The 25,198-nt window shown below is 33.9% G+C and overlaps 4 protein-coding genes and 1 pseudogene across 6 annotated transcripts; 1 reads left to right on the forward strand and 4 right to left on the reverse strand.

Moving 5' to 3' along the window:
• Positions 1-2,867: 2,867 nt before the first annotated feature.
• Positions 2,868-4,433, reverse strand: LOC106339470 (ADP-ribosylation factor-like protein 8B). Its single transcript, XM_013778291.1, has 5 exons — positions 4,231-4,433; positions 3,817-3,898; positions 3,570-3,724; positions 3,326-3,487; positions 2,868-3,251 (listed from the first exon to the last, which is right to left on the reverse strand). The coding sequence occupies exons 1-5, from the start codon at positions 4,266-4,268 to the stop codon at positions 3,134-3,136; spliced, it is 555 nt and encodes a 184-aa protein (XP_013633745.1). The 5' UTR covers positions 4,269-4,433; the 3' UTR covers positions 2,868-3,133.
• Positions 4,434-7,415: 2,982 nt separating this feature from the next.
• Positions 7,416-9,964, reverse strand: LOC106340658 (GDSL esterase/lipase At5g37690). Its single transcript, XM_013779501.1, has 6 exons — positions 9,708-9,964; positions 9,173-9,300; positions 8,961-9,087; positions 8,724-8,836; positions 7,970-8,219; positions 7,416-7,802 (listed from the first exon to the last, which is right to left on the reverse strand). Exons 1-6 carry the CDS (start codon positions 9,943-9,945, stop codon positions 7,582-7,584), a joined length of 1,077 nt encoding a protein of 358 aa, XP_013634955.1. The 5' UTR covers positions 9,946-9,964; the 3' UTR covers positions 7,416-7,581.
• A 1,370-nt stretch (positions 9,965-11,334) lies between these two features.
• On the reverse strand, positions 11,335-12,727 carry LOC106338762 (annotated as a pseudogene).
• Positions 12,728-16,012: 3,285 nt separating this feature from the next.
• LOC106342348 lies at positions 16,013-19,844 on the forward strand. Of its 3 annotated transcripts, none has more exons than XM_013781256.1 (6): positions 16,013-17,237; positions 18,414-18,472; positions 18,561-18,689; positions 18,766-18,901; positions 18,998-19,169; positions 19,614-19,844. In XM_013781256.1, exons 1-6 carry the CDS (start codon positions 16,536-16,538, stop codon positions 19,745-19,747), a joined length of 1,332 nt encoding a protein of 443 aa, XP_013636710.1. In that variant the 5' UTR covers positions 16,013-16,535; the 3' UTR covers positions 19,748-19,844. The 3 variants fall into 3 exon arrangements, with proteins under 3 accessions (XP_013636710.1, XP_013636711.1, XP_013636712.1); XM_013781257.1 differs by having other exon boundaries at positions 16,014-17,237; positions 18,998-19,174; positions 19,619-19,844; XM_013781258.1 differs by having other exon boundaries at positions 16,014-17,237; positions 18,998-19,143; positions 19,588-19,844.
• Positions 19,845-19,943: 99 nt separating this feature from the next.
• LOC106342350 (THO complex subunit 4D) lies at positions 19,944-22,660 on the reverse strand. Its single transcript, XM_013781259.1, has 7 exons — positions 22,497-22,660; positions 21,989-22,270; positions 21,085-21,228; positions 20,941-21,009; positions 20,649-20,848; positions 20,478-20,570; positions 19,944-20,332 (listed from the first exon to the last, which is right to left on the reverse strand). The coding sequence occupies exons 2-7, from the start codon at positions 22,220-22,222 to the stop codon at positions 20,164-20,166; spliced, it is 909 nt and encodes a 302-aa protein (XP_013636713.1). The 5' UTR covers positions 22,223-22,270; positions 22,497-22,660; the 3' UTR covers positions 19,944-20,163.
• Between the last annotated feature and the right edge of the window lie 2,538 nt (positions 22,661-25,198).

Consider the following 25,198-nt stretch of genomic DNA (forward strand, 5'->3'; position numbering starts at 1 on the left):
CTAACATGGTATCAGAGCATCAAAGCTCTTGAACACCAAACTGCTTCCGCAAATTTACTCTATTCACCTTACTCTTTCACTTGTTTGGTTTACTTTCTTCATTTCTAGAGAACATATCTTGGCTTCCCTTGTTTTCTCTCTTGCCTAGCCTCAGAAATTCAAATTTCTCCTTGGAATTTTTTTTTTTTTTTACCCGCTGGACAATAGCAAGCAAAGATGGAGCAGCACAAGCTAGTTAGGATTCCAGTCATCCTGAAAGGTCCTAACTACATTACCTGGTCGAGATTGACCAGGACAGCTCTTGGAGGAAGAGGTCTATGGGAGCACATCACCACAAGTGAGGCCCCAAGACAAATCACCCAAGGAGAAGATGGCAAGGAGGTTGTAGTGGTAGATGAAGGCAAATGGGGTCAGGAGGATCTCATGGTGCTGTCTATCTTGCAAGGCTCACTTGATACTCCTATCATGGAGTCTTACTCACATTGTGAGACTGCAAAGAAGCTATGGGATACCTTACACAAGGTATATGGCAACACTTCAAACCTCACCAGAATTTTTGAGGTTAAGAGGGCAATCAACAACTTACAGCAAGAGGAGATGGACTTCACCAAGCACCTTGGGAAGTACAGCCAGCTGTGGTCTGAACTTGAGATGCTGAGACCAAGTACCACTGATCCTAGTACACTAGAAGAGAGGCGTGAGCAAGACAAGGTCTTTGGATTGCTTCTCACACTCAACCCAAGCTTCAATGATGTACTTAAACACATATTGAGAGCTAAAGAGCTTCCAAGCTATGATGATGTGTGTGCTCAACTTCGGAAGGAGCTAGGCTCAGATGGTCTCTTTGGTGGAAAAGGGGAACTGTCTATGGCAAACAAAGCTGAGAAGATGGAGAGTGCTTCAGTCAACAAAGCACACTTCAAACCAAGAAGAGGAGGAGACAAGTCTGTGACTTGTGAGCACTGCAAGAATCTAGGCCACTCCAAAACCAATTGTTGGATCCTCCATCCTCACCTCAGACCTGCTTCAACCAACAGATACAACCAGGCCAAAGCACATGAAGCAAGAGCTCATGAAACCACAGTACCAGGCTCCATGCGCATAGGAGAAGATGGAAGAGCTATGATCTCAACCACCCACACTGGTGGATCCACATCCCATGCCATGTCCCAGCCATCCCCTGATGATGCCTTCATCCGCAAGTCAGACATTGAAGCCCTTATCAAAGCTATCAATGCAAACTCTGGTAACATCAGTGTCAATGCTTTAAATTCTATTCACAGTGCTTCACATACTACTAGACCTTTGATCATCGATTCGGGAGCTTCTCATCATATGATTAGGGATGCTAGACTGATTAGTGATGTTAAACCTGCTCTAGGAAGTGTAGTGATTGCTAATGGTGATAGAATTCCAATTGAGGGAGTAGGAAACTTGAAACTGTTTGATAAGGAGTCTCAAGCTTTTTATATGAAAGGTTTAAGTCAGTGGCATGTGATGTTAATTATTGTGGAAAAGTCAGGTTTAAGTACAAATTGCACTTCAGTTTTAATTGATTAAGATACTTTATATTATTTTTATCTTTCGAGTTTGAGAATTATAGGTATATTTGGGTTTTTTAAAAAGTTCATATAATTTAAATGGATATCCAAATCCGAAACTTGCAATGATCCTAACCAAATTTAAGCAAATGCTACCTATTTAAAATATTAATTTAAAATTTTAGGTCGGATTTTTTGGATTTGAGTTTTTATATTATCTAATTGTCGTCCATTAATATACATTTACACTTCCAATCGAATACGAATTATCAATTAAAGTTCATATCTGAGGTTTCAGATTTTTTTCCAGACCTAATGTTTCATATATCAAGAAGAACACAGAGAGATCAAGACCATAAAAAGGATTAAGTTCGGTTAAATGTTTTTGTTAAGTAAGTCTAAAACCATACATTCAATCTACCAATAGGATGTTCTCAGCTTTTTTTTGGTCCTCGCTCGAATCTAATCGAGCCGGTTAATTAACTTTATGAGGATTGTTTGACCGTATACTACAAATCACGTGTTTGTTTGACCGTATACTACAAATCACGTGTTCCTAAGGCTTAAAAATATTAAACTGAATATTGTAGGGCTTTACCCCGAAAGGAGCCCTTCCAGAAATTCTCGAAGGCCCAAGACAAGCTTAGGCCCAGGAGGGGGTTTGGAAATAGTTTTCAACCAGCAATAGACGCGCCTCGGTTAGTACCTCATTAGCTGCGTCATTGCCCCAAGCGCAAAGATAATTACTAAAAGACAGAAGGCCCTTTTTTTATACGGAAGCGAAACAAATCAGCTTGACATTAAGTTCCGATGTGGGATGTTTCTCTTTTACACACCGTGCCGTTTGCGAATTATTTTATTATTTGAACAACTTGCTGGTCTCTTGCGAGCTTGAAACGTCATAAAAGAACGATCTCCCCATCACCCAAATCCTCCAAACCCCCCAAAAATCAAGCTCTTATGATTAAACCGGTTTTTGGTTTACATGTGAAATAAAATTCGTCAATTTACTTCGCAAATCCAAGTAGTGTGCTTACCAGTATTTCAAATGATTTCACGAATTGTAAACACGATTCTATGATTAGGTCCCAAAAAAGCAAACCAAAATGCTTATGAATTTAATATAACCGGATTAAACCGGTTTCTGGTTTTCTTTATAAACCTAAAGGTTGCATAAAATTGGATAGTGTACTTCAACAGTTCAACTAAGAGTATGTTTACCAAAGTTCAACATTTGAAAATACTGTATTTTCAAGCAGTGTAAACAAGATTTAAACCAAAAAGCTGAAGATTTACTTTATCAGAAAGCTTTGGCTCTAACCGGAGTAAACCAACCGGGTCTCTTATCTTAACAAGTACAACAAGCATATGCTTAACAGAATGTATAAAAGGAAAGTATTTTTCTGAACTCTGAAGAATGTAAAACAAGGTTTAAGATAATAAGATGAAGAAGACCAAGAAGAAACCAAAAGCTGGTGATTTACATATTTGATTGATTCTCGACAAATAAACAACATCAAGAAACCAAACACACAAAGCCTGTCTCCTCCTCTGCACCGATGAGATAGATGAACTCGTTGGCTGTCTGCTGTTTATTTAGCGGTTCTGGAGTGCTTAATGAGCCAATCAATTACTGCATCGATGTTTATTGAGTCCTTACACGAGATCATGTAACAACAAACCTCTCTGTCTGCTACGGAATCAAGCCCCCTGCATCAAAACAAACCAGAGTCATCCTCAAAGTCAGACCGGTCTCGAAAGAGTTGTTCCCAGTAAAAACTTACAGTTGATCAACCAAAGCTGGCTTGGAGAGAGCTTCAGACTTATCAATCTTGTTGCCTAGGATCAAAAGAGGAATGCCGTTCAAGGACGATTTCGTTAAGAGATCATGCAACTCACTTCTTGATATGGGTACACTGTCTCGGTCTGCGGCATCAATCACATACCTGCAAATATTACCAACACAATACATCAAGATTTGTCTACCAAATAGTAAACTTCAAAGATATCGCAGAAGGACATAGTTACACAATGGCGGAAACTCCACGACAATAACGCTCCCACATGGTGCGGAACCTTCGTTGACCTCCAAGATCCCAAATCTTGATGGTAACGTTTCCTTTAGTGACTTTCCTCATGTTAAACCCCACTGTTGGTATCATATCTTCACTGTAACCTCCAGTCTTTGACCAAATCCAAAGGAAACAAGAACCCGTTTAATCTAATGTTTGAGAAAAAAAAAAACACTATCTATGGAGGATATGAATTTACTCACAGCGATGGCATTGACAAGAGAAGTCTTTCCAGCATTCTGAAGGCCAACGAGTGAGAGCTCCATCTCTTGTTTGAAGAACAAGCTGGCAAATATAACAACATCAAGCAAATACTGGTTTGTGTTGAAATTATAATTCAATACTAAAAGAGAAACTAAGGCACAAGAACATCTAAAGGAACAGTAGATTGGTTAATGAAAATCAACTCATACAATGTTTATGTAACAATAAAGGGTACACAACCCAAGAAAAGTTGTAAGATTTTGAAACAAAAGCAACACAGTTTCGTTGACTCTTTCTGAGGTAACTGATTAATTATAACTACACCAACTACTTCACTTAAACCAACTTGATTAACAAAAGAGATGATTTTTATACAAAATCTCAACACAAGGGGTACAGAGAGAAAGTATTACCTCCTGAGCCAGTTTAGAAGCGAATCCCATAGACCCATCCCCCAAAGAATCGATCTTTTCGACGATTAAACACTCGGATTATTATCTTACCCCTAGTTCGATTGTGTTGTTTCTGGGTAAAAATGAGAGAAGCAGAGCGAAGAAGAATCTGTGACCTTAAAGTAAATATATATATATATTTTGGCGGTTTGTGAAAAACGGTGTCTCTTCAGTCCCTGTCACGCTTTTGTTGCTGCCTTACATGTCACATATTCATCATTTTTCTTTGTTTTTTCTTTTCCCTTCGCACAATAATTCTCAAACCAGGAATCTAATGTAAAAAGCCGTTCTTACGACGGCCGAATATCAGCCGTTGGATGGATCGAATGTTTTGGTGAACATGACAGAGAATACACCTCTTCCGATATTTCCGAATTCTTAACAAAAGGCCCATTATTTACTTAAATAGATAGGAGGCCCAAATATTGGTTACACTGATTTTGTTTGTCCTATAGAAGGTTAGAGCTAAACATAAAGAATATAGGGATATCCAGCGGATGGTTGGTTCCTTTTTTTTGACTAAAAGTTCAGTTTTCTTAAAACAAATTCAATTCGTTCAAAAGGAATAAAAAATAAAGCAACATTTACTATAGTGGGTTGTTTCATTTTCTCTTTCTAAAATGAATATTGCAAATAAATTTCATTTTCAATGTATCATCAATTATTAAATAACACCTTGCAATTTCATTTTTACTAATGTTACTCAATTGTTTTTGCTAAATTTCAGTTTTTTTTTGTTTTAACAATTATTCAAGGTAATTATTATTAAATATAAATTAATCATTATTATCTATAAAATTATTAAATAACATAAACAAATAAACAAATAATGTTATATACTATATTCTATAAAAGCATCACATATACATTTCTTCTATAAGTGATTTATAAAAGTGTTTAAAAGTAAAAATGATTTTTATTTATCTTTGATTTTTCAAAATCGAGTTAAATGTTCTTAGAAAAAAAAAAATCCATGTTGTTAGATATAAACATCTAATTAGATGAAAATATTGATTAAGATTTTGAAAATAATAGGATAATATTGATATATATAATTTATTTTGGTGAAAGAAAATAATAAGTAAAAGTTAACAATCCATTTATAATTTAAATAATCTAATTTCACAAAATAAGAATGTAAACAATATATCTTCAATTGAATTAACCCCGTTTATCGCTTCACTAAGCAATAATAAAGTAGAATTGGAGCAAAACATTCTTAAAAATGAAGTAAAGAGTGAAATATGAATTAAGGCTGAAAATGGTCTAACGCTTACAGATGCCAAATTATTTGACCATGATATGATATGGGATTAATCGGAAATTATTTTACAAGTTTTCACACATGTTTTAGTTTATATAATTTGATGTTGATTGAAATCCTTAATTTTTTGTTTTGACTGCCTCTTATTATCATTGGCTATAAAAGTTCAAGTACCCTAAAGTAATTGTTTAATATTATTTTTTGATTTTTAATGAAGAATAATTGTAAATTTTATTTCATCTTTTTCATTTAGGTTAGAAAATTCTGCAACTCTCTAAATAACAGCCGCTTTAATCATTTGCAGTGTTTTTTTAACTCAAAACTAATAGATTTTGCTTAGATTATTAATTTTAAAGTTAAAAAGAGAAAACCAATCAAGTCCTTTCAAAGTTTTTGATTTTTCAACCTAAATAAAGGCACATTGCAACAGTATTTTTGGTTGCTTAACGGTCACGTCTTTGAGTTCTATATGGTGTGCTTATAATGAAAAAAAAATATAATATATAAATAATGATTTGTCTTTTTGATAGTAGTAATAAATTCAAGAATTATTACTTTTTAGTAGATAAAAAAATAGATCAGATTTTAATATAGCTCACATGACTATGAAATCATCTGTTTTGGATCCCTTACAATTTGATTTTCTATAAATAAACTTTAACTTTAAAAATAAGTAAAATGTCTTTTAAACCTATGAAGTTCAAGTTATTTACTAACATAACCACTCATATCTAAACCAATTTTCCTAAAAAAAAAACGACCTGATTTCTAATCTTAAACCCCCAATTCCCTCTCACATTTCAGTTCTCACACACGAACAACTTTCCCTCTCCAATCACGCTTCCAAAAATCCATCCAAATTCAGATTGATTTTCATCGCTTTTATCTCCATTTCTCCCGTCCTCTTATCCACAATCTTCATCTCCTCCATTTTCGTATTCTCCATCCCATAATACTTTGAAAACATGATATTCACCGAAAAGAAGAAGAAAAATAGCGATCCAGCAAAAAATGGATCAACATAATCATCCTCAATCAATTCTCAACTCATATGAAACCAAATTTCATCTTCAATATACGAAATTTTTGACAAATAAAAACGTAGAGTATTACTAGTATAATTTAAACTGGTATAACTAGTATAACTAGAATGAGTTATAGTACAATTAGAACATGCATAGCTAGTATAATTGGTACAACTACAACACACATAACTAGCAAAACTTTACAATTAATAAGGTTGTATTTGGTATTTGTTTTCAGCGTGCGAATGATGCTATAAAGAGGATGATATAAAACCAATGAAACATGTTGGTCTAATGTCATCTACTTGGATGTGTCATATTAATAGTTTATTTTCTATAATATTTGATTTAAATAATGATTTTGTTTTCATTTGTACCATTTCCGTAAACTTCATCTTCATCTTTTTTGCTCTCGAAGCCGAAGAAGGCAGCTGCGAAGCCGGAAAAAAATATAGTAGGTTCATATATGTTTTGTAATATCCTACATGATCCATTCGGGTATTTTTTACATCTCATATGAGATATGGATCTAGTTTTTCGGTTCGGGTTCGGATCTCTGATTCTTGATTTTATGCAAAATCCATCATGAGGCCGAAGATGATGTATATGTAAATACTAATATGCAATATCGGATCGGATATCCATACTTAAAAATGTTAGGTATTTATGATTTGTTTCATCTCTTACGGATATTGGATATTAGTATTTGATTTGATTTAGAGTTATAGATATTCATATTTTCGATTCATATCGAAATGAATAACGAATCGTGGATATTTTTTCCACCTAATTATATCTAGTGTATGTTCAGGAACCATAAAACGCGCACGAGACAAGATGTATCCAAGAAACATACAAAACCATAATTATCTCAACATAAATAATGCTTACGTAACAAGGCACACATACTTCTCCCGATGGTTACATCAGAAACATATATTGAAATAATTACACATGCATCTCGTTCGAGGAGTATATAACAATACATTTGTTTAGTCCTTTTCTTCTCCAACAAAAACTATACTAATAATTGTTTTTAGGGGCAGGAGCAGGAGAATGAGAAGAAGAAGAAAGAAGAGAAGAGAAAAGTTGATCGGCTAAGATTTGATTAGCTGAATCGGACGGATGGAACGCGTCCCAGAAAACAAAGTCTTTACGGTTTTTGCACATCTTTGAATTGGGAAGACAAAGCCCTCCAACACTCGTGTCCACGTTGCAACACGACGTGTTCGCTACCTTAAATCCTGCGTTTATTGTAAAATTGCGTTCGTGTAAGTGAGTAAAACGCAAACTAGGACTTTACAAGCATTAAAAAAAGAAACAAAACGCAAACTACGACTTCATGAGACATGAGGTAAAGAAAACAAAACGCTAAATATTGATTTTGGGACAATGAGTAAAATTTTCTTACCGTAGCGCGTGGGGTTGTCAATGAGATCGAGAACGGCTGGATAAGTGTCGGCAAACGCAAATTTAGCTCCGGGAAGGCGTTTGTTGAGATCTTCTAGAAGCTTCGTTGTTTTTGTATTAAATTCCATTACCCATTCGTTGACACGCTTGAGGCACATACCTGTCTTCGATTTTACTCTCTGTGATGGGATGCAGCCTAATGGACCTAGCCCATGAAATATAACCTTCCTCGCTCCTAGTTTGTATATTGTCTGCTTCCCATCATATTTCATGTATTAATATAATTAACCAAATAACTCGAATGTAATACTTTAGTTAACTGAACAGTAGACATGTGTTTTAAGAATGATAATTTATCTGATACCAAAAGTCATTTAAAACTAAACTGGTGTCGCAAAATGTGAGCAAAATTTTATATATTGAAGACCTGCAAAACCTTTTCTATGGATTATTCACATTTTTGTTTTTTTTTGTTTTGACAATTTTTACTTGGTTATTTATCTAAAAATTGAAGATTTATATTAATTTACGAAGTTACTATATATGAATATATCCCTAGTTTTAATGCTTGTCAAACTAGATAAAATATTAATGAATATTACAAAAGTTAGAGTTTATTAAAAACGGGCACAAAAACAAAAACTTCAGCCATGCATTGAGAAGACTAACCATAGAATTTGGGAAAATACAAAATGGGAGCTTTGTTTTGGATTTCAGAAAATGAAGCAGAAGTAGAAGTTGGTTGGGATATATACCGTGAGTTGATTGTCTAGGGTTGAGGTCAATAGTTCGACAAATTCATCATGTGTATATTGCTGCCCATCTGCCATAAACGGCTGCAAGAAATTGTTTACGTAATCGTTGCTTCCTATATATTTAAATTGTAAAGAGAGAAATTATGTTAATGATGATTGTGATTAAAATACTTCTTTTAAAACGAAAAGGAGAAGAAACTACAGAACCAAATTAAGTGGTCTAATTAAAAGCTATACCCAAGCCAATGAAGTACATGGCATCATTAACATGCTTGTTGGCAGCTCTATCTCCAATTTTCGCCCTAATAACCTCTTTAGTTTTCTTGAAACAATTAATTTGATCATCAAACGTCAACCGTTGGATCTGCTCGATCACAATAAAAGCAAAATTTAAATAACTGAACTTTATAGAATTTATAGAAAAGAAAGAGAAAGATAAGAGTAAATACAAAATAGACGCCAGTTTCGTTGAGGATACCAGCTCCACCGGATGCGTAATTGATACCGTTCAGAAATGCGTCATCGTTTCGTGATAACGATAGATATGGTGGTGGTGATGGGATCCCAAGCTTCGTAGCTACAATATGCATATCAATGTCTTTGGATGTTAGTGTAAGTAGGAATATTTTCACACCTAGCTAATTAATCAAATCTAAAATAGATTTGGTTCTATTAAAATAATATTTACTTATTTAATTAAGCCGAAATCAAATACCAAGCTCAACTGAAAATAAATCTGATATTGATTCAGACCTTACTCTAAATAAAACCATTAAAATAGAAGTAAAAAAAATTCTTTTTAAGGTAAAAAAAAATTCAAAGTAGAAATGGGTAAAAGAATTGAATTATATATATATATATATATATATATATATATACATATGTATATTTTAGTATAGATGGCCACATCTACATGAGAACTAAATACATGCATGTGTACATCTTTATATGCATAGGTATATGAGGGAAAGAGGGCGTCTGTACATATGATATCCCCGATTGTCCGACCGTTGGTGAATCTTCCGGTAGCTTGGCCGCCGGAGAAATCAATTCCATACCACGGAAAGTCTGATCTCGCCAGCGAATATTGCAAATAATTGTTGTTACCAACTTCGGTTAATGAGTCGCCAAATATATAGGTTATAAGAGACGTCGTTGAGGCTGATTGTGCAGCCACGGAGGAGGAGATGACGGCCACGAGAGCCAGCCTTAGAATCATCATTGAGTTTTGGGTTACTTAATGTATTTTAAAGTTTGGACAGAATATGTGTGATCGAGTGTTGAAAATATATATAGTGATGATGGGTTCAATTTTATCCATTTAATTATATTATATTGGTCATGCCTATTACAGCAAGTTTGTATATGTTAGGTGATTATTTTCTTAACCAGAGAAGTTGCTTGATTTTTACCTTTTTATTGTTCTAGAAAACCGAATTTCTAGAGAAATATCATGGGTGGGAAAATTGTCAGAAGATACATCTACTTTTAAGTGAGAGTCGTCAGACTCCGAACGTTTTGAGAACGACTGTTTGAAAAGTATCGATGCACGTTTAAATTGTGTACCTAAAATCGTTTGGTTAGGTCCAATTCAATCTGGTTTGTTCGATACAAATCCAGTTTTTGGTTCCGTATCTTTATTTTTTGTGTGCACCAACTACTTTCGTTCAAAAACTTAACCGGTTAAACCGGATGCAGAAACAAAGCTACCAAGAGGCTGTTTCGCTTGTTCATCTTCAAAAGACAGAGAACCTCGATGGGTAAATTGATATCAGCTAGAACTCCATGAAGGTCTGACCGTCTGAATAGCTTGATCCTCCCACAATAGCTGCTACCAGTTGGAGAGAATCCGATTCAAAGAGAACATTTCTGAACTAATGGGCGACTGCATGTTCCATCGCTGAGCGTAGTGCCAATCCCTTCACCACAAGAGATGAGATCACCAACGCAACTGAAGGGCGACTGCATGTCCCGTATCTTTATTTATTGTTTTGTTATTAAATGGGAACCATCAAAATCCATTTGTAGTTTGGTTTTGTGTTGATTGAGTTCAATGCAATTATATTTTGTATGGATGTTAAGAATAACTAAAAACTAGGATAGTACCAATGCTTTCTTGTTTTTGTTGATAAATTTATAAATATGTCTCTTTGTTTAATACATTTAGACATTGACTTTTGGTTTTCGGTTTGCTTCCAGATTGTTATTTTTTCGTTTTCGGTTGTATATTTTGGTTTTTGATTCAATAGACATAGAAATTGTTTGGTTATTTATGAATTTGGATTTGGTATGGATTTAGTTATTTTAGTTTTTATTTTGTTCAAATAACAATGTTAGAAACTGATAAAATTTGAAGTTTAATTCGAGCGCGTGGATCTGAACAGGGACATGAAATTTTTGATTTTGATTTTTTATTTAGGTAGCTATATTTTTTAATAGTTGAAAAAAATATTTATGCACTTATGGGTATAATAGTTGAAAAAATATTTATGCACTTATGGGTAGTACTACTTGGTTTTGTATTTTTTGATGTTTTGTTGGGCTCAGCAAAGGGGTTAGTAGAATTTGTATGATACTGTTATTATTTGTTTTTTTTTTGTTCTTCGTCCTATTAAACTTTGATCTTTCTGGATATTTCTGGATCTTGCTCAGGCGATCCAAACCAACTCACCATATGCTATAAATGTTATTAGCAATCAAACATGTAGATGTTAACATATATCTTGATTATTATGTTTATAAATAAATAAAAATGAGAAAAGATTCTTATGTTTGCTTAACTGTATGAGATCAAGATTTATAAAAGTAGTGTTAGTCCTGAAGATAGTTTTTGACTCATGCTTAGAAAGATTACCAAAAAATGTGTTAGAAATCAATGACAACATAAATAAACATTCCAAAACGTAGAAACTGAAGCAAATGTCTTTGATTAGGTGTTGTTTTGGATTGAAAAAAAACTTCCTCGATGGTTTCTAGACCACCACCTTGAGACCCGGTGCTGTAAAAGATTTTGGATGACTTACCAGCAAGTTGTTGGGTCCTCCAGAGGCCACCAACAGGGCCGGGTTTGACCACAAGCTGGTCAAGCATTCAGCTTGGGGCCAAAATTGTTTAATAATTTAAGGGGCCAATATTTTGTATAAAAATGCCTACAGTTCTATTGGTGTTTGGCTTTAGTATGAAGGTTTGAGATCGTGGGTTTAACTGTCTGCAGAGATATTTGAATTTTTTCAAAAGCTAATAATTAATGGGCCAAAAAAATTTGTATGCTTGAGAGCCTAAAATATTCATGCCCGTTGCATCTAAGAATGCCTTGAATTCCATCATACCGAACCTTGTTGGGAAGCCGAAGACAAACCCATCAGCCTCAACAAGGTCGTTGGAGGTGATAAGAGGAGCATCACTCTTTGGTGGTGCACTCTATTTAGAGATCACATCTTCTTGGAGCGTCTCTGGTACTACCTGTCAAGAGAAAAACGCTTTACTCGATGCTTCAGTATGAATGTCTTCGTATTTCTTTGAGAGGATGTAAGTTAAATTTAAGGTAGCTGAAAACATGCATCAGTGAGATTAAAAGGTGTTAAATCACTCAAAAAATTATCACATACCCTAAAGAATGGTGGCATATATATTCACCAGTAATAGAATATTATATAGATATGTATTCCCTCTTTCATCCAGACATACGAACTTGTTTCTAACTTCAACTCCTATTCTGTTTCAAAGATTTGATGGTCAGTTTTGTGTCTCATTGTGGCCTAGAATTTTCAGAGATGCTTCATAGAAAATTCAGTAAAGAGAGCACTGACTGACCTGCCAGAGTTTGGCATCGACACCATCAACCGAAGCAGCACCGTTCCTAATCCCATGTGCTAGTTTCACCACACGTCTGTAAATTGAGTAGTACCTGGTACAATCCACCACATTTGTCAACAATCAATTAATGGATTTCCAGTTGAAATCCAAATCCGTTACAAGAGGCCAATATCATTTATGGTGTACATACCCAAGTATTCTAAAACACAGCTTAAATAAAAATCCACAAATAAAAACTATTTAACATATCGTTCGAGAAACGTATTAAACCACAAACAAATTTTCAATTTGCAGTGAAAAATCATACTATAGGACATTTCATGTTCAGATCACAGAAACTAAACCGAGTCAATCAGAGTTGACCGGTTGATTATTTGATGATCAAACATGTATTTACATGTAGAACATTTCGAAAAAAATGATTTGTTTGTTTTAATTACATACATGATATAAATTTTTCGCCATGGAAATAAGTATCCTTCTCCTTCAACCTTCTCGAGAATCTCTGAAAAGTTTTGATTTTTCTTGGCATTGTTTCCAGCCAAGATTTTACCATGTAGCGTGAGCTTTTGGCAGAACAGACTGCTATCCACACAACCCAGTCTGATCCAAGAATTGAGATATCATCTTCTTCCCTTTCGATACACAACCTAGAAATCAAAATTAGGGTTTCCTGATTTTAAAATTCAATTACAAATAATAAAAAAAGGAATCAAATGACTACGGACTTGAATGTTTTAAGCCATTCAAGTCCACGATTTTATCATGAAGCGTGAGCTTTTGACAGAACAGACTGATCCAAGAATTGAGATATCATTTTTTTCCCTTTCGATACATAACCTAGAAATCGAAATTAAGGTTTCCTGATTTTAAAATTCAATTATTACAAATAATAAAAGAAGGAATTGAATGACTACGGACTTAAATGTTTTAAACGGGTAAAAAAAAACGCACTATAGGACAATAATATGTCATCACCATTCAACTATGTTTTGGCGACCAATTTTTATAAATAAAATAATCATACATTAAAAAAAATAGTGCGTGATAGCTTTTGGCTTGGACCGCATGTAGAATTGTGAAGAGAGCCCATATGATGTGGTTGGATACATCATTGTAAATAAAATTGTTTTATCTTGTTTAACTATTAAAAATGTAGAAGAAAATAAATACAACCACTAATATTTTACAGCTTTGAATTCTCTTTTACATGTCAATCATTTAATTAATAAAACTAATTATGACAAATAAAATATGTAAAATAATAAATATTGAATGTGTTGTATATGCGTAAGTTTTAAATTTTCCGTTCTTTATCTAAATAATATATATTATGTTTAACAGATAAATTATTATTTAAAACAATTTGAATCATAATTTATTTCAGTTTATAAAAACAAATATCTATAATTTGTATTGTGTACCATTTATAGTTTTTGCTATAATTCAAATATTTAATGTTTCATACTGTATGTTATTCTGGTTACCATTCAAATTTAATTATGTACTGTTTTTTTCTAGTTTAACCGCTCATATATCGCAATATGCGTTTTTTACAAAACCCTACTTGAACCGTACCACAATTATATTTTTTGCTTGATCCACACTGTAACCCATTATTACCATTATGAGCCTATATGAGTTAATGTCACTTAAGAATATTATTAGGTTGATACAAAAATACATTATTTTAAGATTGAATAAGAAGTGTGTTTTGAAATTTTATATTACCATAACATGTTCAATACGTTCAAATTTAAAACATGCCACGGTAAAATTTCAAATATGACTCTAAATTAATATATTAGATAATTTAATTAGTATGATTATCTATAACATAAAACCATATTCGGTTCGGTTCTACGGTTGCCATTTTTGTGCACTTCATACCTGACATGGACCCATAATCAAACCAGTAAACACGGTGATTCATATATAATATAGTTCGAATTAAAAAAAACATTATTAATTAAAAATCTGATAAAATTTAATACAAATTCAAACCGTTGTCATTACCTTGATCCAATATCAGTTGACCAAAAAAAATTTATAAAAAATTGATGATATTTCTAAAAAATATTGATTAAACATCTCATATATCTTTTAATAATAATACATAAAATTAAATAAACTATTTTATTTACGATTCTTTAGAAAACACATTGATTAAATTTCTACTATGCCATTGAAAAATAAAGAAAATGGTAATAGAAAAAACTAAAATTTATTGATATGATTCATTAAGTTTATTTTTGTTATTGATAATTTATTACAAATTTATATTTTTTTTTATTTTAGGTTTTGAAGTTAATTTTACAATAATTATTTACTATCTCAATTTTTAGCTAAAGTCTATTTGGTATTAAAATTAGTTAAATATTTTATCTTTATGGCTAGTAAAAAACAAAATTGTAGATATTTAATTATATTTTGTAAATAAAACATGAATGTTGTATAGTATCTTATTTCCAATAGTTAATAATATTATATTTATGTATAACTATATATTAGCATTTATTAATCTGTTGATTATGCTCGATCGGTGACCCTGAAAAATAATTTAGTTCAGTATCTTTATCAGGTTTAAAAACATTGCTATAAGAAGGGTTTTCTCACAGTCGCACGGTTCTTTGGTGCATGAATGAGTAGTCAATCTTGGATATTAGGTTAAATTGTACTCAATGAAAACTGAAAAGAATTCTTATTTGGTATGAGAAAAGAGTATGAAAAGTATTTCCATTTGTAATTACTTTTATAAGTTGAATGAAAGCCTTAGTTAAAAAAGAAAACTCTATAAGTATGTATACGGGCTCTTACAAGTTATGATTTGGTTGTTTAGTGAAAGTAGTTGGCTAACTTCCGACTGACGTCGTAAGAAGTGAGAATGTGGTTAGATTTGATTGGTTTAGCTCTTTTTTATTTACAACTTACCGTAATGAAACCCAGATTCATGAAAACAAAAACACAAACTATATTGGCAGAGACTCTGTCGATAGCTCAAAAATCAAAAATATTAATATCTGTTTTTTGTTAATTTTTATTTTTAAATTACTTAGCCATTTAATTTGTGACACTAGTTTATAAATTATTTAGCCATTTAATCTGTCACAAATTATTTAGCAAGTTTCGTTTCTGTTTATTTCGTTAATTAGAGTGTGTCCAGAGACAAAGAAACAGAAACAAAACTTGTATCAGAGTTTAATGAAAGATATAAACAAGGAGTCAAGGACTGACACACAGAAGAATATGTAGAACATAGGTCATTCAGATATAATTTTTTTTGTTCGAGGTCATTCAGATAAAACGATAAAAGATAAGTGAAAAAATAACCTGAGAAACTAGTCAACATAGCTTCCCTGTGCGGATGGGTATCAAATGAGAATCAAAGATTTCCATAATTTCTAAATAAATAAGAAAATGTGATATTTTAATAGACAGACTTGAAAAATGGGCATATTCTTTTCTTTTTGGGCTGCCTGTCTCTGTCGAGATTATCTCTCTTATGATCTTACCTGTCTTTACTTAGCTGGAATCTTCTCTTTTTTTTTTTTTTTTTTTTTTGAAATATAGCTGGTTTCTCATGATGCTCTCATTGCAACTAGTTTCTTCCAAGTTATCGATCCATTTCCCTTAATCCCTTTTCAGAAAAAAAGAATCAGTTCATTTTCCATAAACTTCTCCAAATCCTAATTACTAAAGAATAATATATGTATATATTCTTCAAAACCCTGTTTTCATAATTTCAATTCAAATCTTTACCAACCTTGAGTCTTCTTCTCTAGTTGTATTTTGTCTGAAGTGTTCTCTAATTACACCATTTCAAGCATTCCCCTCTCTGTTCCTAGCTGCCAAAAAATAATCTTATCTTTGGGTCAAAGTTTCCGGTTTTCGAAATCATAAAAATCCCAATTCCCAAAAAAAAAATAGAAATAAATTTGAAGCCTTAAAACCCAATCGGCTTCTAATTGTAAAAAGCTGAGATTTAAGGACAAAAAAATGTCAGTAGCTTGTGGACTGGAATGCGTCTTCTGCGTGGGTTTCAGCCGGTGGGGATGGAAACGCTGCACACACGTGGGCTCCGACGACAGCGCCACGTGGGCAGCAGCAACACCCGAAGAGTTCGAGCCGATCCCACGAATCTGCCGCGTGATCCTCGCCGTCTACGAGCCCGATCTCCGAAACCCCAAAGTGTCTCCGTCGATCGGAAAGTTCGACCTGAACCCGGATTGGGTCATCAAAAGAGTGACCTACGAGAAGACCCAAGGACGATCTCCGCCGTACATCGTCTACGTCGACCACGACCACCGTGAGATCGTACTCGCGATCCGCGGTTTGAACTTGGCGAAGGAGAGCGATTACAAGATCCTTCTCAATAACAAACTGGGTCAGAAGATGCTCGTCGGTGGGTACGTTCATCACGGGCTCTTGGAATCGGCGGTTTGGGTTTTGAATCAAGAATCGGAGACGCTTCGTGGACTCTGGGAGGAGAATGGGAGAGAGTATGATTTGGTCTTCGCTGGTCATTCTCTTGGGTCTGGTGTTGCGGCGTTGATGGCGGTTCTGGTGGTTAATACTCCGGCCATGATCGGTGGTCTGCCCAGGAGCAAGATCAGGTGTTTCGCGCTGGCTCCGGCCAGGTGTATGTCGCTTAACCTCGCCGTTAAGTATGCTGACGTCATCTTCTCCGTTATTTTGCAGGTTTGAAAAAAAACCCTTTGTTTTTCGATTTTTTTTTGTTTTTATTTTTTTACCACTTAGTGCCAATATGGTTATTTAAAAAGATTCAAGAATATTGTTAAAGAGATTTTAGTTCTAAATATAGCTAATACATTGGAGTTACAATGTTATATGAATTGAGAATCTGTTTAACAGAAAAAATGTTGAAATGATGTCTGAATACTCTTTCAGAATAGTTTTGCAACATTTGATAAGATAAAAAAATTGACAATTTTTAGGTTGTAAAATAAGGATTTAAATTTAAAGGCGTATTATGATTTAGTTTTTTTTAGATGTGAGAATTTTGTTCTTAAGATTTTTATAGTGTAGATTTTAGACTAATTTCTTAATTTTATGGTTATTCAAAATTGATAGAAATTCTGAAAAATTGTGATAAAAAAAATTACACTATTTTATTAACTCTTTTGTTTGGATTGTGATGGTTAGTCCATTTTTGACCAAAGCATTGTCATAATCAGCCTTCCTAAGTTAAGAATATGCTTTGTCTTATAACATTGAATCGAAGCTTTAGTCAGAATATTCTGCTAAGTTTGTACTCATTGCAACGTTAGATAATAAAATTGACAGTTTTTTTTTAGTTTGTAAAATAAGTATTTAGATTTAAAGGAGTATTATGATTTATGTTTCAAGGATTATGGTTTAGTTTTTTCCTTTTGAAGTGAGAATTCTGTTCTTAAGATTTTTATAGTGTAGATTTTAGACTCATTTTTTAATTTTATACGGTTATTAAAAAATTGATAGGAAATAGGTTGAAATGATGTCTTAACATTTTTAGGATAACTATTCAATTTAGATGAGATAACAGAGATTGTAAAACATTGGTTTAGTTTATTTAATTCTGAATAATTTTATAATTCTTATATAAAAATTCACACTATGTTTAATAATTCTTTCGTTTGGATAGTGGATGGTTATGTCCATTTTTGACCAAAGCATTGTCGTGATCAGCCTCCCTAAGTTATGAATATGCTTTGTGCCTTATAACATTGAATCGAAACTTTAGTCAGAATATTCTGCTAAGTTTGTACTCATTGAGGAGCTTGTTTGGTTGTTAAGAAAAGCATGTTAAACGTGAAGTAAAATACTGCTGCTAAGTATATGAATATCAACTCAAGAAACTTTTATTTTGTCTCGTAGGATGATTTTTTACCAAGAACGGCGACGCCATTAGAGGATATTTTCAAGTCCATCTTCTGGTTAGTGTTTCTGCATAGTCATGCTTTTGTTCCAAAATGCTTCTATACTTTAATAGGAACTTATTTATATTATGTTGTGCTGGACAAGCTTGCCTTGCTTGTTGTTTCTAGTTTGTTTGAGAGATACGTTTATACCAGAGGGTCGGAAACTAAGGGACCCTCGCAGACTTTATGCTCCTGGTCGAATCTATCATATCGTGGAACGAAAGTTTTGCAGGTACTAATAATATCAAAACTTAATACCTAATTTATTTTTTTGTGATTCTTTCTCTGATTAATGTTTTATATATTAGATGTGGAAGGTTTCCTCCTGAAGTGAGAACCGCCATTCCTGTTGATGGGAGATTTGAACATATAGTACTGTCATCAAATGCAACATCCGATCATGCGATTCTATGGATAGAAAGAGAATCTGAAAAGGCCCTTCAGGTTAGTTTCAAGGAAATACCTAGTTTAAAGGGATTATTAGTTAGGTAATTAATGAAATAAACAATGGGTGGGTGTTTGTGTGACGTGTGGCTGCAGGAAATGAGAGAGAAGAGTGCAGAGACAGTGGTGACAAAGGCACCAAAAGAGAAGAGGATGGAGAGGTTAAACACTTTAGAGAAAGAGCACAAAGATGCGTTAGAGAGAGCTGTGAGTCTCAACATCCCACATGCAGTGTCTGCCGCAGAAGAAGAAGAAGAAGAAGAAGAAGAAGAAGAAGAAGAAGAAGAAGAAGAAGAAGAAGAAGAAGAAGAAGAAGAAGAAGAAGAAGAAGAAGAAGAAGAAGAAGAAGAAGAAGAAGAAGAAGAAGAAGAAGAAGAAGAAGAAGAAGAAGAAGAAGAAGAAGAAGAAGAAGAAGAAGAAGAAGAAGAAGAAGAAGAAGAAGAAGAAGAAGAAGAAGAAGAAGAAGAAGAAGAAGAAGAAGAAGAAGAAGAAGAAGAAGAAGAAGAAGAAGAAGAAGAAGAAGAAGAAGAAGAAGAAGAAGAAGAAGAAGAAGAAGAAGAAGAAGAAGAAGAAGAAGAAGAAGAAGAAGAAGAAGAAGAAGAAGAAGAAGAAGAAGAAGAAGAAGAAGAAGAAGAAGAAGAAGAAGAAGAAGAAGAAGAAGAAGAAGAAGAAGAAGAAGAAGAAGAAGAAGAAGAAGAAGAAGAAGAAGAAGAAGAATGCAACAATGCCGAAGCATCGGAACCAAAGTCGAAGAAGAAGAGTTGGGACGAGGTGGTGGAGAAGCTTTTTCATAGAAGCAATTCTGGTGAGCTCGTTCTTAACGAGAACGTTAACATAAAAGGTTAATTGTAAGAATGAATCGTGTTTATTTCTTTACGCAGTTTTGTATATCTGTGCGGCTATTGTTTTGTTTTTAATATATGCGAAAACAGGTTTGTGTTTATGAGTATCTAATCCAAATCAGTTTCTAATTTCTTTTCATCTCAGTGTAAACCTTAAAATAACAAGCAAATTTCAATTGTAAATTTACTATTCTTATAGGTTTTGCATCACGAGTTTAGAATTATGAAGCACCTTTCTATCTTTTTGAAACAAACATTCCTCATTTACTGAACACTAGTACCAACCTCCAAACAAAACTAAAATCACACAAAACGAAGAGCACAACACATCATATCTCAACCACTGAGACTAAGTAGTAACAAACAAACACACAAGCCTAAGTAGTAACGAACCAACACTGATTCTTTTTTGAGGCTTTTTTAAGAAGTGTTCATGGCATCTGCGTGATAGCTCTCAAGATCCTTGTCAAGGTCAGCAGCCGATTTCTCCACTGGCTTCTTCCCATTCCCTCTTCCACCACCACGACCACGTCCACCACGCCCTCTACCACCACGAAACCCACCCCTTCCCCCTCCTTGCCGGTTTTGACTGCCCAAAATAGAAGATCCAACGGTTAATATTCCTCTTTTAAGAATAAAAGGAGGCCTTTACGTCTCAAGCTAGAACAATATTTTAGTTTTGTTGCTTTCTATCCTATCATTAAACAGTACTAAGAGGAACGTGTTATACTTACATTGGAAGGCGATTGACAGTAGGAGCTGGACCTCTTCCTCCTCTCCCTCTCCCTCTCCCTCTCAATCTACCAATACCTCTCCCTCCTCCTTGCCTGCGAGCATCAGAGAAGATTGTGTTAATCATTTATCTCTAGTGCAATGCGTAAACAGAGAAAGACAGAAAGTTATACTGGATAACGACGGTCCTCTTCAGCCTTCCATTGAGTCCAGAGACATTCACATTCACACGACCAGATAAAGGAGGAGCCTCATAGTTGTTTCCACCCAAAATCTCAAGTCTCATTGGCCTTCCATCCAACAACACATTGTTGTATTTCTTCAGAGCTTGAATTGCATCACTTCTTCGTGGATACACCACTTCAGCTGTGCCCTATAGCACATAGGACAATACCAAAGAGAGGTCACAGTCAGAAAAAGCAGAAGCTTTTCAATATTCAAGAAGATAGATCGGTGAGAACTTACACTTGGCCGCCCATTTTTGTCAAAATGAATCGCATAACGTTTTAGCTCCCCAATCTCAGAGAAGAGTTCCTAAGATCCCACAAAGATATAGTTTACTGTTCGTTATGAAAGCAAATATATATAAGTCAAGATTATAATTTATACCCTTATATCATCGTTTGTCACACCGTTGTCTAGGTTGGTAATATGGAGCCTGGTTTCAACATCAACCCCTGACACTCCAGCAGCTCTTAGGCCATCTTCAAACAAGCCATTCTGCCATGGCACGCTTCTGGTCCTACGAACAGGCTATTGAAAAGACCAGATAACATCAGTACAACGTTTCTGTTGATCTTCTGCAATGTCAATGAAATATAATTTCAAAAATACAAAAGAGACCACCCATTTGTCTGAAAGAACGAAAACCAGTCAAAGCAAAAGCTCCACCAAGTAGTCAAGAACCATCCAATGAGAAATCAAATGAAAATGGGGGAGCAATGAATTTCCGCCCACTGCATATTGCCAACTACTCCGGTTCCAAGAGAAAGACTTTGTACCAAAGAAAAAACCAGGACATTCATAGTAAGCCGAGATGCTGCAAGATATTCATCAATAACTTCATGCATGATAGACTGTGTAGGGATAAGTCACTACAGGCCCCAATTACTGCCAGAACAGTTAACTGAAGTTCCCCCAAACACCACAAAACACCACACATCTTTTGTGGTAGTGGATAAACAAAGATTTGACTTTCAGATTGCTGAAGCTCCTCAGCTCAAAAGAACTGTGGCAAAAGCAACTAAGAACTTGTGCACCTATCTATACATGTCCACCAAAATCCTCACAAATAGTCACGGTTTAACCACAAATCGCAGGGGTAAGAGGCATTTCTAGATGAACTACGAAGAGGCATGTATCAGTTCCTATACGAGTCTGAATGCTAAAGCTTTTATGCATGAATGAGGAAACCTGCTCCCATCGTTTAGTTTTAGCATGATTCAGTCAGTATATGCTTGACACCACAAAGACTCAGAATTTGATATTAGGAGATCCCAGATGATGAGCTTGCCTTGTTAATGGTGAAAGATGAGGACCGAGCATTGACAGCAAGAGGGCCTCTACGAGCAGGTCCGTTTCCTCTTCCACCACCAAGAAACCCATTAGGTCCATGACCATGACCACGACCACCACCACGGCCACGGCGGGAACTTCCTCTTCCTCCTCCTCCTCCTCCTCCTCCAGACCTAGCAGCCTTGGCCCTCTTGATAGATTCATCAAGAGTCATATCTAAAGCTCCAGACATCTTCAGCGCAATAACAATCCAACCCTTCTTTATGTCAAAACACAGAATCTGAAACAGATACATAATTATAGTATAATTAATACACAAATTTAATGACCTAAATCGAAATTACGAATCAAAGATCCCATGAGATATCACAGATCAGGTAAGCAAGTGAGAACAAACAATAACGGCGGCATCAATACGAGGAAACCGATCGTTCTCGAAGCACCTAGATCGACAGATCTATGCATCTTATACAAGAACTGGGAATCGAAAAAGGGTGAAGAGTTACCAGGAAGGAGATCGAGGAGAGAGAGAAGATGTGATGATTGGGATTTAGGGTTTTGAGAGGAGAGAGTTTTGGGTAAACCTTCTTCTCATGCTTAGTAACGAAGGACTAAGTGGGGCAGGAGAAACGGATTGGTTACTGCGGTTCACTTTAACTGTGGTTTGGGTTAGAAGTACGACCAGTCTAAAAAAAAAGGGTTTAAAACAAAATATGAATGGTGATATGTATAATGAATAGTATAACGGTGGAATACTTATATATTTTATAGACTAAAAAAATATTAAAACTAATATTATTATATATATATACATATATATTAGTTTAAGAATATTATATATATGAAATTTAATATGTTATTACTCATTAATTATCTTGAAAATTAAAAATTATAGAAATAATATATTTATGATAGTGATTTAATGTGCTTTTAATATATATGAAAACAATAATATTTTTATATGTTACAAAATAAAAAATATGTGATACTAATATAATTTTTAAAAATTATTTTATATATCTCAAATATGAAAGTTAATATACTATTACTAAAATTTATAGCCAATTATTTTATTTTAAAAAATTATAATTGCGCTAGTTTTCTTTAGACAAAATTAAATTAAGATATCTGAATTTTGTTTTTCTTGTCATCGCCATAAATAGATTCATGAAAACTCTGCAAACTCAGCTTTAAGATATCAATGATATTAAATTAAGAATCTGAAATTTTTTATTTAATTTATGAAAATCTTTTAATTATCTGAAAAAATTTACAAAATCATATTTAATCATGCTATATTATTAATGTTATATTTATTATTATTAATTATCATTTAAATTTATGCCACTTAATTTTGTTAATTAGATCATTTACATTTCAATTTCTGTATATTATATGGACAAAATATTAGTGATTAAATATGGGTTTACTGTATTTTTGATAACTAACGTTTATTTTAAATAATTCTATTTGAAACAATAGCTAAATCACACCTCATTTCCTTCTTTTCAAATTCAACTGAGGTTTAGACCAAAAGTTGTTCCACTACAGTTTTTTCTTTTTAATTTATAATATTTTATTTACAAAAGCACTAGCAATAAAATCACGTGAATGGTGACACTCTGCTTCACCCGCCATGCGTTACTCTTCTCCCGCACTTCTCATTCACAGTCTTAGTATTTGGGAGGCGAGGATACTTTCGTAATTAGTTGATGTAATTTGACTAGATAAATGGGCCAGTGGCGAGGATACTTTCGTGATTAGCTTCAAAATCTGTGATTTCGGATTAGGTAACGAATGGACAAAGTGGGTTGGCAAAATTCTACATACTCATATGGCTGGGCAATTAGAGTCTTAATCGGGTTTTAGTTTGGTTAATCGGACTTTTGGGTTCATGAATTTCAACCTTACTTGAATATTATACAAATTTAGATTGGAGTCGGTTTGGTTTACTCGAATTTGGTTTGGATTTAATTATAAGTCCAAGATCCGGTTGAACATAAATAGTTTCTATTTTGGATATTAATCGAATTAACGGTTCCAAAAGTATTAATTTGTACTTGATTAAACTCAATAGATTTCCAATCTTTTCAAAAACTACGTACGTAGCTTCCTCAAATTATTTTGTTGTCATTATACCAAAAAAAAAAAAAAATATTTTGTTGTCCTTCAAATAATTTTGGGGGACTCATCTATCGAGACTCGTCTTTGAACTATAAGTGGCAACATCAGACATATCATGATTAATGAAAAATCAAAGCTTTGTAAGCAACCAAGAATTATATAAAATGAAACATACACAAATTAAAATTAACAACAAGTAGTATATAAACGTAAAAACACTATTTAAACTTTAAAAACAATAACATTGTTTAAACTTTAGAAGCAAACTTATTCATAGTTGAACTTGAAATATAATTGTCAAAACATAAAAACATTAACAATGACGAAATACCAAAAATATACATTGGACTAAGTATTTGAGATAATTATTTTAAGTACTCAATAATATAGTAATGTATTTAATTGACTTAATCATAATAAATCAGATCCAAACCATCTAACCAAAAACTTGGCACAAATCCAACAAATTGTTACTTACTCTAAATTAGTAGTATTATTTATACTAGAGGCCGAGCTCCGCCAAACGCGGGGTTATTTGTGTATGCTGTTGTTGTTCAGTTTTGTTTAGTGTTAGCGTTGTTAGTTATGTTGTTCTTACACTTGTGTTGGTGCGTGCAGTTATTTGGCAAAGCAGAGGGTCGGAGGTGGTGGAATTAGTAGGGAGGCAGCTGTTTGTTGTTGATTACTTGTAGGACGCTTTGTGAACGAAGACCAGTTGATACATATATATTTTTTGTATTTAGTTGTCTGCATCCCAATTCCCACCGAAGAACATATGATGGTGTGCTTGTGTCACTTTTTCTGGGGTTTTTGTTTTGTTTTGGTGACTATTGGATTTTAGTTGGTTTCTTTGTTGCATTGTTTAACGTCGATGCCATGTAACTATCTGAACATGTTCTCATGCATGAAGCAAAAGACATGCTTATTTTCTCGAAATGCAAAGACCCATCAACGTTCCCCTTTATTTAAAAACCAAGTAACTCTTCTCCTGGTGGGAGATAGTTTGCATATAATTAAAAACAACCAAAGTTGAAAGTAGGAAAAAACATACGAAAATGGTTATTTCATTGACACATAAGCTAAG

The sequence above is a fragment of the Brassica oleracea genome, chromosome C4, assembly GCF_000695525.1.
Source record: "Brassica oleracea var. oleracea cultivar TO1000 chromosome C4, BOL, whole genome shotgun sequence".
NCBI lineage: Eukaryota > Viridiplantae > Streptophyta > Magnoliopsida > Brassicales > Brassicaceae > Brassica > Brassica oleracea.